Source organism: Idiotropiscis lumnitzeri, chromosome 8, assembly GCF_059441095.1.
Source record: "Idiotropiscis lumnitzeri isolate Australia: NSW breed Sydney's pygmy pipehorse chromosome 8, RoL_Ilum_1.0, whole genome shotgun sequence".
NCBI lineage: Eukaryota > Metazoa > Chordata > Actinopteri > Syngnathiformes > Syngnathidae > Idiotropiscis > Idiotropiscis lumnitzeri.
The window spans coordinates 19,501,494-19,517,306 of record NC_142398.1 but is presented as its reverse complement, the minus strand read 5'-3'; the positions used below and the strand labels follow the sequence as shown (position 1 = coordinate 19,517,306).

General features: G+C 42.3%; 1 protein-coding gene across 1 annotated transcript in view; it reads left to right on the top strand.

Annotated features, from left to right (window-relative positions):
• Positions 1 to 4,263: 4,263 nt before the first annotated feature.
• xylt1 (xylosyltransferase I) overlaps positions 4,264 to 15,813 on the top strand; it is a 63,536-nt gene continuing 51,986 nt past the window's right edge. Inside the window, exon 1 of the mRNA XM_088303650.1 lies at positions 4,264 to 4,627. Within this exon, the coding sequence (XP_088159776.1) occupies positions 4,322 to 4,627 (306 nt within the window). The 5' untranslated portion in view covers positions 4,264 to 4,321. The remainder of the gene's footprint in view (positions 4,628 to 15,813) is intronic.

Genomic DNA, 15,813 nt, shown 5'->3' with positions numbered 1-15,813 from the left:
CCTTTCAGTTTTCCAGCTTGGTCTGTTAAGCATGCTCGCTTGACTGAACCTACAGCATAGACACGACTTGTTCTCCAGCGATATGAGTGTCACGGCAACCCCGGCAGCAACATATTCCAAAACAACGCGGAGCATCAAAACACTCAAACATGCTGTGCTGGAGGTATTTAGCCTGAAAAATGAAATTGCAATGAATGCAATTCACAGGTTGCCATAACGGGGCAGGCAACCCAGACGATTGCCCCGATTCGAAGGGGGTTCTAAGGAACGATATTGCCCCATGTCGATGACAAAATAATGGCAATACTTTAGACTAGTGGTCCTCAACCTTTTTTCAGCAATGTACCCCCTCTGAAATATTTTTTCAGTCAAATTCCCGAAGCACAAAGCATTTTGGGGTAAAATAAATTAAAATTAAAATTCAAACTAAAAAATGGAGTCTGATTTATTAAAATTTATAACTTTTCAAACTTCATTTGTATTAGTCCACAAAAAAAAAATCAACATAAAGTGTCCTCTTTGATCATAGAAGAAATCTGCGACTTGTGGGCTCGAATACAAATAAAACATAATCTTCAACATACACCCGGAAATTTGAGACTGGTTTGGCCTGAGTTTTTTTTTTTTCCAAGTTGGGTCGAACCATTCTAGTATGGGGAGAATCTGAGTGTTTAAAATAATGAAATTGAACAACTTACTGAATATAAAATTTGTTTTATGAGCTTCTATTTTCCTGAAATAATTATTTTTAAAGGATTTTTGCATGTTTGTTTGCTTTATTTAAAATCTCGCGTACCTCGAGGAGTTCCTTCAAGTACCCCCAGGGGTACGCGTGCCACCGTTTGAGTACCACTTCTTGACTAGCGCAGATAGAATAGTGCGTTTTGTGCCCTTGTGCCGACTCCCGGCGAATCAAAGCGGTTCCCCTCATTCTGTTTAAAATCCGAGCGAAGACATCGCAGAGGTTGAAACGGACTCGCTGGGGGATCGTGCATGACAGAACTGCAAGATCTCCCCTTGCGGAATATGAAGTCGGTCACGCATGTGATATGCCCAATTGTAGACGGCCAGCCTTGCACTCCCCATCGCGCATCTGTGTGTGACCCCCCCCCCCCCCCACCTGTGTGGCGGTGTGTCTCTCGCTGTGTTCATCCACTCCAGACAACACGCTGCCCAATTACATGAAACGCTGAATGCGGCAGGACGCCACAGGCTTCAACAGTCATGTTGTGCTGCTCCCACCAGAGGTCTGCCCCCCCCCCCCGTCCCAGGGCCACGCCACCAACTGCTTCGTCGCATTCCTCTTTCTACCTCTCCGTTATCGATCGCTTCTCCACATGCAGAATGTGCAGGTTGTTTGGGAGTCGGCATCACATGCTTGGCCGAATCCCGGCGAGTTAAACTACGTCAGTCGTTCTCCGTCTGGCTCGGAGTGAGTGACATGGTCAGCTGGAATTATTATCAGTATTGGTTGCCATGCTGTCGCCACGACGACAGTGTGGCCCAGTCTGTTCCTGGGATAGGACTTGTGGGTGTGTGTGTGCCACCTTTCAATCCTTTATTTTAATCGACCCTCTCGTGTGCTTTACATGCTCTTATTATGTTCTATTATAAGCTTCTCATAAATTTACTTTCTGAATATCTATTTATATTTCAGCCGTTCTTCATCTCACTTTTCTTTCATTTTGCTCTCATTTTATGGTTCGTATCATCTCCCTTGCTGCCTTCCATTCTCTGTTATCATTTTCCCGTTTGTTGTAATTAGCAGCTTTGCATTTGGATCCCTTTGCAGCCCCCATCACCGTCTTCCGTACTCACCTTGAAGAACAAAAGCTTGGCATTTCCAAGTTTGGCTAATATCTCCGGAGTGTCAGACTTGCAGCCTTATCTCCGGAGTGTTGTCTCTGTTTGCCTGCAGATAGAGCACCAATTTTAATCCGAAACTCACGTCAAGAAAGCGCGTGGAGAATGACAGTGACTGGAATATTTAACATTAGTCAAATGGACCTCTGGACGACTTTCACCTTGTTCTGTCATGTGACATATTGCGAACATTCGAGTATCACGTAGACGCCACAAATCATTAGATGTTTACTTTGCATAATGTGAATTGCCTGCAGCTGAACTGTGCGCCTTTCAAATCCCGCTAAGTCATGCGAAAGAATACACTGAAGGAATAGGGCATGCAACGAGCATAACAAAATAAATCTATGTTATTACATGTGCGTTACTAATGAAACTGGAAACCACAAATTGGCACATAGCTTACTATTGTCGTAGAATAAAAAGAAGAGTTTAGGGAAAAAAAAATTGTATTTTACAGTAAAATTCATTTTAAATGTCGCTCAGGCACAAAATAATGGTGATGACTTGCATTGTCCCGATAATCAAGTCCCAGGTGAGAATATAACCCTAACACTCGGTCCTGCACGTTTTCATTTTCACCTCAGAATTGTAGTTATCGGCTTATTACGTACTACGTTCTCGTCCTAACGAGAAACGTCCGTGGATTTGCATTTTTAACTCCCCCCCGCACCCCACCAATATTTTTTTATTGATTCTATTGAGTTGGATAAAGTACATCGAGCAATCTTTCATTCCAGAGAAATCTTCGATACATGTCATGAACGACAATCGCAAACTCAACATGACCGAGAAGTTGTCGTCAGTCATGCAATAAAATTCTCCACATTTACCAAACTTGCCCCAACACATAATACAAGCGAGAACAAATCGAGGTATAAAGCAACGTTTGGAATTTTGAAGAACTGAGCGATTGGTGATGTCATTGTGCACCTCAGATGCGATTTGAATGAATGAGCTGTCATTCGGCACTATGCAAAATGGTGTCGGCTGTTGGTGACAATTGATCACTCTGATAGGCTCTTAGCTGGTGAATCGGTGCATTAAATGAAACTCGACGATGAGAGCACAAAAGCAAAGAAAAAGGAAGTATCTGAGCAAGTAAGCTCAGCAAAACATTTTATTTTTTTACTTGAAGACTTGTTCGTGCTTGGTTATGAATCGGTTGTTTCACGAAACCCTTCCTGTGGATGGTATGATAAACAACGACTTCTCGGCCAAGACTGACCCGGCAACCTCTAAATTGTGAGTTTACGGCACGTGTCGTCTTATGGCCGCGCCTTAATGAGTCATTGTGTCACCCTTGGCACCCCCGCGGAAACATTTCTGGCTTCGACCCTGTCTGAAAATGTCAAGAATGTCTGCCTTGTCAGTTTAGCGACCCAAGGTTGGCATGTCAAGGAGATCAACTGCGGTGCTGCCGTTTTGGGTCATTAAAAATATGTTGGCGTTTTTGAGACAGTTATAGCACTTTGAAAGGATAAGCATCATGATTCGAATGATCGCTTCTTTTTATGGCTTTCAAATGCCTTTGGGCTGTATAATCGAGTCGCAATCAAATGCTTGACATGCCATACGGGAAACATAGTCTGTCGTTAAAATCCGCATCTATCAATTTTCTTCGTTTCCACCCTCAGTTTTCTTCTTTGATTACATTAAAGCAAAGCAAGAAAATGTGTCCACCGTCATAAATGCCCGAATGCTCTTAAAGTATGATGACAAGGCTGTTGAGTGTGCCTGGAGCTCTGTTGCCACAGAGTAACCATGATATTTGAAATCTCTCTTCTATTTACCTCCAAATAATCAGATGACTTGCTCACTAACGCTACATATCTTATGAAAACTCCCTGAAAATCTGTACGGCTTGTCCTCACGAGGGTCGCAGGGGGTTGCTGGAGCCTATCCCAGCTGTCTTTGGGCAGCAGGCTGGGTACACCCTGAACTGGTTGCCGGCCAATCGCAAGACACACGTAGACAAACTACACACTCATACCTAGGGGCAATTTAGAGTGTCCAATCAACCTGCCACGCATGTTTTTGGAATGTGGGAGGTAACCGGAGTACCTGGAGGAAACCCACGCAGGCACGGGGAGAACATGCAAATTCCACACAGGAGGGAATGGAACCCAAGACCTCTGCACTGCGAGGCCAGCGTTCTAACCAATCAAGATCAATTTTTTTGAGTAAATTTTCTTTTCAAGGGGTCCCAAAATCCCTGACGGCGTCCGTGGTCGAACCTCCACTTCGCGTTTCACCACACGGTGGCTCTGTCCTTCTCCTGTCGACGCAGCTTCCACGCTCGTGTGGCTCTGCCTCCCTCCTCCCCTCCGCCCGCTTGCCTCCTCCTCACCCCCTCATCCCTCACCCCCCCCTTCCCTCATACTTGCACAGTCTCCAACCTCGCTGCACAGTGCGCACGCACCGCCGCTCCTCCAGCTCTGTGCTGCCCGCTGCGAAGATGGTTGGCGGCGCGTGTGCTCGCAGGCTGGCCCGCCGCTCTCGGTCCGCCCTCATCGTCGCCCTCACGGTGCTGCTGGTGCAGACGCTGATCGTGTGGAACTTCAGCAGCCTCGACTCCGGTGAAGACAGCCAGGGAGACGGAGGCTCCAACGTGTGGCAGAAGAGGGACCGGGGAGCGGGCAACAAAGCCGCTGGCAGCGACTATTTCCAGCATGGGGGGCAGCGGCAGCGGCAGCGGCGGCAGCAGCAGCAGCAGCATCTTCCGCCGGCTGAAAGAGGAACCTCTCGTCACATACAGCAGCCGGTAAGATTCGCGCGGTGGACGATGCGTGTAGCCGTGGTCGGCGCCGCTTGCTTGTATAGCTTTCTCCTCCGGTGGAGAAGCGCACGACAGGGCCTCGAACTGCACGTTTATTATTTGTTGTCTTGAACGTAGACAGCCCGGCAGGCAAATAACAGCATGCCTGCAGTCACACACGTGTGGCCTCTTGGCTCCTGTGATGCTGAGGACAGGAAGCACATCACTCTACTCCCGTCTGGAAATGCAAATGCCAAAGCTGTGGATGAAATGTGAACTCAGTCGTGTTGGCCGGTGCTACTCCGGGCCACGATGACGGCCATGGCATCGCCAATCCTTCCCGTCCCAAATTTAACATCATGTCATGATTTGCTTGCTCGTTATGCATTGAAGTTAGATGACTTTGTACAAATTAATTACTTGCAAGAATTTTGTCCTTAACTGACTATTTGCAAAAGTGTGGCGGTCTTTTTTGCTTGCTCTGGTCGGAGAGGTATTGATCCATCAAAATGTTTATTGGTTGTAGTTTACAATGGATCTAAACGCAAACAATATGTCCCTCTCAAGAAGCACCAATCTATATTGAATTACTGCAAAATAACGACATATTGTTAACTTAAATCCTGACGACTTTCGCGACGGCTATTGCATTGTGTCGTATTCGTAGCCAAATTGTATGGCTGGAGAGTTAAGAATGGTTCACATGATTGCGGAAAACCTGAGAGCAATTACATCTCTGTGAAATATCAGCGTAAGAAAAGCTGTTTCGACGCCTTGGCGACTGGAAAAAAAAATAAAATACTACTATTTATTTGTACATTGAGCAGACTGGATCCGTGTGCCCTGAGCAAGTTTGTGTTTGACCAGGACTTCCGCTCAGCATGTTATTCATTTTTACCGCCTGATGGCTGGCATTAAATCCTGGAAAATTGAACGTCTCTTTCACGTGGTCTCGCCACGACGTTAGTCTGCCCTAAAGAAATGAGACGCAGTTGTGTCAGGCACTCACGCAGCATTTTCCCTTCATAAAACTGCCAGCCGTTTAGCGGAAGACTGCTTTTTCAGACTGCGTGCGACTTGGAGACAAGTGGGATGGGTTCTGATCAACTGTGGCCTTCACACGCAGTCACTTCCTCCGAGCCGTGCGTTGTATCGTCTGTCACCTCCGCAGAATTTACGGTGAGACAGACGATTCCTTGTGGTGGGGGTGTTCAAATGGAATAATTGTCAATTAATTTGATAATTAATTAACTGCCGATCAATTAATTCATTTTAACAACAGGATTTGTTTTTCACTTTTGCTAACATCAGCGTTTTTCCCCAAATATTTTGCACCCTATCGCAACATAATCTCTCGCAAGATAACATTGTGGCAGTTTTATCGGTGAAGACGGCCAATTCGTCTCACGATTGTTCAGCCTTGGCACAAGTTGCATTCTTTGTTCTATGGCTGAAAAAAAAAAACTGAATTCATCGTCATAAAGCATCAGTTTGCCTGAATTGCTTCATGATATGTTGACGCGAAATATACCGTATTTTTGGACTATAAGGCGCACCCGCATAAAAGCCACAGCAACTAGTCATTAAAAAAAATACGATATACAAGCCACACCAGACCATAAGCCGTAATTTTCTATGTTGAAAAAAAATACACATATATATAATGTCTCCTAACAAGTCAACAACTTTGCTAATTAAAACACAACAGACCTAAGCGAGAAAAAAAAATGACGATTTATTTAGTGTATTTTAACTATAGAGCGCCCCTACTGGTGAAAGAAAAATCTACAGACAAGCTGCACCGTTGTATTAGCCGCTTGGTTCAAAATCTAGAAAAAAAAGTAACGGCTTATAGTGGAGAATACACGGTATTGAAATTTTACAAAGACTTTGTACGCTCTTTCTCTGAATCCATAACCTTCTGCTGTCATTGGCAAGGTGATCTCCACGAGACACTTAAAACAACCTTAATGAGCGTCCAGCACTCTTTTAAATGCTCTGCCCCCTCTTTCTTTTCGGTCCCTCAATTGAACATATTCAATGAGTCTCTTCCAGACGCCTGCCTCCCCTCAAGTGGATAATCACCGCGTTTTATTTTATTTTATTTTTTAAATTTCTTTTGCCTACCTACCATTGTGGGTGGTGTGTGAGTGGAACTTCGAGAATGTGGTTTGGCAAAGCAGAGCTGCTCTTGCCTTGAGGGTGACGCATCAAACGACAAGTGACGCTTCGTGAGGCACAATAGCCGCTAGAAAGGACAGCGGCACTTCTCCTCCGTAGTCGAAGGAGCCGCAAGCCACCATGTGACAAAAGACGGATTCTGATGTGGCAACTTGCGCTGGATGGACATGATATGTTGGAGATGTGATTTCAGTTAGGGGCAGGCAAACTTGTCATTTGTGGTTGGTTCATCTTGTGGGAAGTGACGCAAAGGGTTCGTCCAATTTAGTCTTTAACTGTCTATATTTTTCGAAATCCTCCTTAGTTACCCTTTGCCGATTCCGATGAGACGTGTTTTGTTGTAGCATGCATCCGTTTAGAGCAAAAAAAAAAAGGCATTGCATTATTGTCATCACTGAGACTTTTATCTCGCCAGACTTTGTAGTCGACACGAGTGAATGTTAATCTGCCGGATTTTAAACAATCTGCTTTCAGCAGGAGGCAGAGGAAGTTTTTCGGGGCTTCACATCTGGTCGTCAGCTTTTTTTTTTTTTTTTTTCCCCTTCCCGTTTGCCATTACATACAGTCAGGATGTTTCCAGTGGGTGTCCACGCTGTAAAGAGTTTCCCTGTTGGTCATTTTATAGCGTGTAACATTACCTTGGTTGGACGCTTTTTCCATTTCCATTACGATTTACTAATTATTCACAAATCTTTCCCATGCTAAATGGGAAAAGGTGCTCATGTTACCCCCCTCTTTTTTTTCTCCACGTGTTTGCCCGATAGTTTGCCAGATAATGTTATTACAATGTCCAAGGGCTAACAAATATTACTAATATAATATCTTATTTTTTTAAGTAATTAGAAACAAGAAACTTTTATTCTGAAGAATTGGTGATGAATTGATTTAAAAGATGTTAAATGTTGATGGTATGCAAATGAGATATTCCGCAAAAAAAACAAAAAAAAACACGCTTGCTGATGAAAAACTAAAATTTCCAGTAAGCAAAGTTATTTGATTTTTTTTAAATTAAATTTTGTCTAGTTCTGATAAAACTGCACAATATTAAAATATATGTAATATTAAATGAAATAAAATCTAATGAAATTAATGTTCTTTACTTACCTATGGCCGTCAGTGATCTCATGCACTCCATGCATCTCTTGAAGAATTAACCAATCGGATTTGGATTGAAACGATTAGTTAAGAGAAATGTGGAAAATTTCCGGCTTCAATCTTTGTGGGAACTATTCGGGAAAGGCCCTTTTGTTTTCCAACATGTGCCACTGCGCACTATGCTTGGTCAATAAAGCCTTGGATGGAGACGTTTGCTGTCCTGACCTCCACTTCATTAATTAGAGCAGAGATAATCAATGACCTGTGACCTACTTTTTTTTCTGGATTGTTACGAATATTAGGCACTGTAGCTAAATAAAAAACATAATCATTTGCAGCATTATCACTGAAAAAAATCATGTCAATAGTCGTCTTCCTGGATTTGTGCCTTGTGACTGACTGATGAAATGGGATAGTCTCGCCTACGTCGTCTTCGGTTTCGACCAATAGGAAGACAGCGCCTTCCGACTTATGACGAGAGACTGGACGAAAAGAGCCAGTCCTTGTGTGATGCTTAATAGCATGTGTTGCTGACGTGAAGGAGTACAAAAACATATCGTTACGTGTCGCACTTTGCTTCTTTGGCAATTGCGTTTTGTTTCCGGCCCATTTCAAGTGCCAGTCACTGTCGGCCATTTTACTCGTCGTAATTGACTTTTAAATTGTCACCCCAAATAGAAGTAAATGTTGCTGCAGTCTGAGTTGCTTTATACGGACCTCCAAAAATACAACTCAAAGAAAAAAAATCATCTGAACTCATTGACTACCATTGACGGCTAAAGACGTCAAATCTCTTTTTTTTTTTTTTTACCCGGCTGGTAGTGAATGACTTAATAATGACATCAAAAAAATGCTTATGTGTGGAACCTTTAATGAAAGACAAGCAAAGGACAGCCAGCTGATCAGTCCGTCACTCCGTCGTCAGTATTTGAGCCTCTTTATCAAATGCCGTGAAGTCTCAAAATGGAGGTGGAAGCGTAGTCTGATCTGAGGGAAGTGGGATGCACCGAAGACTTGAAAGAGGCACATTGAAAAACCGCAGACACTTTGATGTTGAAGTGTAATTTGTACACATGACGCCATCACACTTCAAATCCCGCACTGGGGAAACCTTTCATTATTATTATAATACATCTCGAGAAAAAAAAAAAAAAGAGTTTGGAGCTGATCTGACAAACAGCGCTGTCATGGAACTTTAAGACTTGCGACTATTTATAGTGTGCTGACTAAAAGTTTGCCATCTCCATAGCAGCTCAAACACAGACACCAACCTGTGAAACGCTCCTTGCAGCACAGGTGCTGAAAGTGGTGAAGCCTCTTCAGTGAATTTTCTGCTCCTTGGCTGACTTTGTGGGAAGGACGAATAGCCCTCCGACGCATCAACAGGTGTCAGGATGTTAGAAATGCTCCACACAAGGGGGGGGTAGAAAACCGACCGGCATGACTCGTCTGTGCCGTGTCAGCTCTGTTGACTCTCACTTCGGAGAGGAGGAGATGAGGAAAGGTCCATGAGCATCACGTTTGACGGGGTACGCGGTTACCGCATCATTAAGTTCAGCAAGTGTAACATCTGCACGTCTAAAATTCACATTTTTTTTTCTTGCCAATTTTTTGTTGCCACGATGAAATACGGTTGGTTCTCGTCTTCTTTGGATTTGACTGGTTTTAATTACATTTATATATATATATATATAAAATATATATAATATATTTTACATTTTCTATTGGTCGCCAGGTAACACTGTCTGGTGTGGATTTGTTGATTTCGCATAGCGCTGCCCTCTCGCAAGTGAGTAACCAATCACAAGAAGTGTGAGAAGGCTTACTGACTTACTCGCGATCTGGTTGGCTATCGCGACTGTCTTTCAACTCTCAGAGCCCGTAGACTCACAGCACAGATGCCAGAACTGTAGAATCTGAACACAGCGGATGAATAGTACGTGCAACTGGTTCTATGAAATTTTTATAATGCCGATCATTTGACAAATTGGAGGTTGACCAAAGGGTGAAACCGTAATCATGTCGTTGAAAAATAATTTATATCTTAATTAGTGACGTCGTTTGTTGTATTGAAATAAAGTGATATGAGCTACTACATTTTTTTCCCGTCCCCCTCAACACTGATGAAAAATAGTAAATCTGAGCCACTCGATTAAAACTGCAATCTTGTTGACAGTTTTCGACGCACCTAGATTGATGAGCATCTCAAATGAACAACTTTATTTATTTATTTATTTATTTTCTCCATTTATACTTGCACAGATGCACGTGTGTTAGTGTTCCGCATGATACCCTTTAATCTCGAACCAGCCGTCACCACAACTGAGTCCATCTCTCCAACTGTTGCAAGATACTCAGATGACCCCCCTCCCACCTTCATCCCCCCGCCCCCCTCATCCTTCCATCATCCTCTGTTGCTGTTACAGATGGTTTCATTCCCAACACATTAATAACACATCATCCAGATGAATGAAGCTGTATAATACGTAGCGTTGCCAATAATCCCGTAGGTAAGAGGCTTAGCAGACAACCCCGCGAGAGACAAAGAGAAAGATATGAACACGAGCCGAGGAGGAGGGGAGGGGTGGGGTGGACACGGGGAGTTAAGTTTCGTCTCTTCCTGAAGTCTGGTGCCCAGGTTGATTTTGAAATTTATTATTGTGTTTTTTTATAATTACACACATATATATATATATATATATATGTATATATATATATATATATACATATATATATATATATATATATATATATATATATATATGTATTATAATTTGATTACAAATGTGTTTCATAATTTAATTTAAATCTATCCAGTGTTTATTAAAGCGTTATGACACATATTCAGAACTAAATTCCTAAGACACTCGTATAATAACTGGACTTGAAATCCGAACCGTATTTTCAGGGCGTTCAGAGCTGAGCAGACTTGCTAGCTAATTGAGGCTGCTGGTATTATTGATCACGTGTCAATCACGGGACGGAGAAATATTGACAAATAACCAATTATTCACACGTTCACAACTCACTCGATTAAGACCCGAGTCAGAAATGCTCGTTTCAATGATTTGTTGTGACAATAGATTTTGAAGTGGTTCATTCCACCAGTCCTCCCCCAAAAACATTGTATGTGAGCTTTTACGTTGACAATTTGTCGTTTTGTGCGCTTAAAATATTCATTGTGGTGCTGATATCTCAGCCTTGATCACCTTATCCGTCGTCATCGTATCCCCCTGAAGCATTCCCCATCAACAACCTTCTGTTGGCGTCATCAGACAGTATGGAATATGTTTCTCTCTCAGCCGTAATGGCCGCATCACGCTGAAAATCTCTTGACGTCTAGGAAACATGTGCGGTACTCCACTTTTCTGCAGTGCCGCTGCAGTGACATGCAACATGCTGATTCGCACAAAAAAAAAAACGGGCAATTCACAAGAACATGTAATCGTGCCCACACACCCTAATACGGGCACTCAGCGTGAGCCACTTTGTTGCTATCTTCTCCTCCACTTCATCTCTGTGCGTTTTTGTGACTGCATTAAAACACGATGTCCGAAAGGGTAAAGGGACGGCGATATTAACGTGAACACACGGTTGATGATATGTCACGGTGAGGAGGTAGTGACCGTCTTCCCTTTCATTTCAAACCGTATTGTCCTCCCAATCCTGCGGAGCGAGTGGAGACAGTGACACTTTTATTCTTTCTTCCTCCGTTTTTCATCATCTCCACACGACCGGAGATGAATACCAACAGGCCAGAAGACTTGAATCTATCAGCGATTAAGAGGGGTGAGTGAGGGGGAAAAAAAGAGGAGAGAACAAGATGGGCAAAAGGAGGCGAGATGGAAGAAAAATGCGTGAAAAAAAAAAACAAACGAAAAGATGAATGTCTCATCCCTTCGAAAAATCCAACATTGACTCAAATCCTGAGTAATCCTCACTGAAACCTGGTTGGGTTTGAAGGTCTGTTAGCGAAAATCATTTGAGGCAAAGATTGTGTAATAGGACGCAAAGCTCTGTTGAAACAAACTCGGAATAATAACTGTCATTTTAATAATGTCGATTAATGGATGAATCGGAAAAAAATAATAATAATATCTATACCTTTATTTAAAAACGGGACATTAATTTAAATTGACAGTGAAGTAAGTACTCATAATTGAGTTATTAGTATTATCCATCACGTTTAAAAAAAAATATAATTATTATAAAAAATAAAAGCAAATGTTTTATTTTGATTCCACACGAAGATAATCAGTGTGCTTTCACGGAGGACTACGGAAATCAGAAAATATTTACTGTCGAGAAACTGAGATTCTGATCATTTGGGCTATTTTGAATTAAAAACAGATGCGCAAGATGTCTTTAATTTTATTTTCTGACACATCCAGTTTTTTTGTTGTTTTTTTGTTGTTTCTTTTTTTTTTTAGATATTTTAATTTTTTGTTTTTTTAGGGATGATTTTTGCAAAAAAAAAAATCCACCTCTTTCTGAACCTAACCCTAATTCATAAATATGACTAAATATATCACTATAGTATTTATTTTTTATATTTATCATTATTATGAAAACCTGATTGCCAGAGAGAAAAATATGGCAGATTCTGAGTCAAAGGGAAAAAAAAATCAGCTAAAAATGTTTCCTCACAATTAGGTGACAATTATCGTTTAGAATTGGCACAAGAGGGGGATAAATTTTCTCAGATCATACTTCTCATGTTCAGAATATATGTCAACATATTTTTTAAATGTTCCAAAACTGATCCTGTAATACGCTATTTTGCATTGAAGACTGAAATATTTGTCAGGCTTGAGCGGTGACGCATACACATAAGTGTGCCAATGGGAATAATAACGGTTGACTTGTGTGGGTGGGGGGGGGGGGGAGACCATGGGTGGCCGTTTTCCACCAAGCAGAACAATTTGGTTCAGTCACGCATTTTTGTGTTGCCGTTGTCAAACGTGAAACTTACCACTTTGTGACAATGGAAATGGAATGAGAAGACCACAAAAAACACTCCTCTCAAACAAAGCTTCTTCTTGTAACAAACAACCACATGCCAAGAAGAAAGCTCAAAATGCTTGCTGTCCTCCGTGTGTTTTGTGTTGCATTGTTTTTTGTTTTTTCAAAAAATTTGAGCCGAGCTGAACTGAATTGTACCATTCAATGGGAATATGGATTACCGCTCCGGTATTTTAAGGTTCCCGTTAAAAGTGACCGACATTGCAAGTGATTCAACGTAGCTTTGTAAACTATATGATCTTCTGATGTTTTATTCAACACCCACAACGTGCAGAGTTGATTGACAATTCTCTCTGGGTCTGAATCGGCGGGTGGCGTTGTTTGCATAACACAGACACATTTCGAGCATCGCTAATGAAGCGTTGTGTTAGTTGAGGCTGTGCATTCGAGTCGCCCTGGCAATGCAAAGTGTTACCTCGTCGTTCCCCTCGGCATGCCGACCATACAAGAAGAGAATCAAGGTGAAGGTCATTTAGGCCACTCCAACACCATGAGGTCAGTGAAGCGGTTCAGCCCAGGCTGCCTATGCCTCAGGGCCTTAAAATGCTGCACATGAAGCTCAGGATAAAACACACGTATATCCGCATTCAATGTTTATGCAGCAGCATTTATTAGCGATGTTTAAATGAACAACATTTCTTGAATCCCATCAGAGTTCGGATTAAAATTATGATCGGATGAACTGGACTCTAAAAATAATAGGAATCGTGTGTTCATGCAAGCGCAGATTGACCAAGTATACCGAAAATAGTAGTAGAAGAAGAAGTCGGAGCAACTTTGGTGTCAAGAAGACATCGCTAAATCCATTTAATCTTTAAACATTAATTAGCGTATTTTTCCCGTTTGCGCTGTTCCGTCGAGTTCATACTTTCGAAATGTAGCCTCCAGACCGCACTTTTCAGTTCAGTCTTCCGCCCGGCGTGTCTTCTGCTCATTCTGCAGCTACTAGCTTCCGGAACCGATTGTCGGCCGGGCTGATTATCGGGGCCGATATTTGGCATTTTGCCAATAATCGGCATCAACCTTTTTAATAAGTTTCAAGGCCGATAAATTAAAAGATGGTTTATTTTGGCTCGCTGCAACACACTTCTCTCTCTTCCTGCTGTGCTGGTAGCCCTGCCTGCAGAAGCAGATTTTTTTTTTTTGACTTTTAAAATTAAGTTTTCCATTTTTTAAGATCTAAAGATGCTTTAACATGTTGTAAATGACTTAAGTTATTTAATAAACGTGTTCTTAAACGCATTTAAACTAAGTCAAGTTTTGAGTTTTTATTTTTTTCAAATTCTGTCGCCATTTCCCCCTTTTTTCAACCAATGATTATCGGCTTGAAATATCGGTTATCGGCCTCCATGACTAATAATAATTGGTATTAGTATCGGCCCTGAAAAAAACCATATCGGTCTATCGCTGCAATCGACGCAAACCAACCCCCTTGTTCTTGATCAAAATGGGTTTCATTGGGTCATAATATTCCATATGAGTTGTGTACGTGAACATTTTTATTTAATCCGAATAAATGTGTCCAAGTAAAAAACAAATCATTGAATATCTCCTTGGATTCCAAAAAAATCCTACAAAAATCCAATTTACCTGATATGAGCCGACACGTACGGCACAAAGACTTTCCCTCATCACTTGCTCACTATCGACATCCTCAGACACTTTGAGAGTAAATAAAATTGTAGAACACTCCACACCACATAAATAGCAGCTCTTCGGTATTCATACTAACGCTCCAAGGCCAGGCAGCAAGCTCATGCTCGTTACAGGACAGGTGTTTGTACCGTAAGTGGCGCTTTCCGTCCGCTCTCTGCTCGCTTGCCTTCAGGTGCCCTCGCACATATCCACGCCGGCGTCCCTCACTTTGTCTGCTTCCTCGCTCTCCTCATAACCGCACATTGCCACTCATCCGTTCACCCGTCTTCCCAACCCTCGTCTCAAGTGGGGACGTCTCGCTGCGCCGCAGAGTCGTTCGCTGGTGCTCCAGACACCGCAGGCCTCCCAAATCAGCTTCAATGAGGAGCCCTACCGAGGTTGTCGCTGCCGGGGAGAAATTGCGCTGTAATTGAGCGCCCCGTTATAATAATAATAATACGGTTTTTTTTGTTTTTTTTGCTGATTTCTTCGCGGCGGTGAATCATCAACACCGTCATCAGCATCATCGCGCCATCACATCAGCAACGCTTGCCATATAATGTCACACGTCGCCGCTTGAGTTGACCTGCTCGATTGTCTCTCCTCCATTGCTCTCGTTGCACTGATTTGATTCCAATTTCATCCCTCTTTCTCTTTTCTGTGACCGCTTCCTCACGAGCTGCTCTTCTCGTGCCTCACATTAATATTCCATTACAACGAATCCGATGCCTCAAAGGTATATAGAAATTCGAGGGGGAAAAAATACAGAGGAGCTGGTGGGAAAAGAGGTAATTGGGATAATGATTGTTCAACTTTTTTTATTTTTTTACTCTGTTCCGCAATTGATGCTCATTTATCCAATACTACTAATTTGATGCAGTTAACAATAAATGTTATTACACAGTAGTACACCGCTAATTGCAAGTGTGCTTAATACAAATGATATGGATTACTGTAGCGTCCCCACTAAACATTTTTGCCGTTGCGTTCCATAGCACTTACCGAATTTTCCCGGACAAGCGAGCTGCTACTTATTTCTTCGATTTTGAACCATGCAGCTAATACAACAGTGCGGCTTTTCTGTGGATTTTTCTTTCACCACTAGGGGGGCTCTATAGATCAGAAAATACACTAAATATATTAAAAAAAAATTTCTCTTTGGGTCTGTTCTCTTTTAATTAGCAAAGTTGTTGCCGTGTTAAACAGGAATGTTTTAACAATCTGATTATGTACCTTTTAGGTCGTAACCCCCGCCCCTC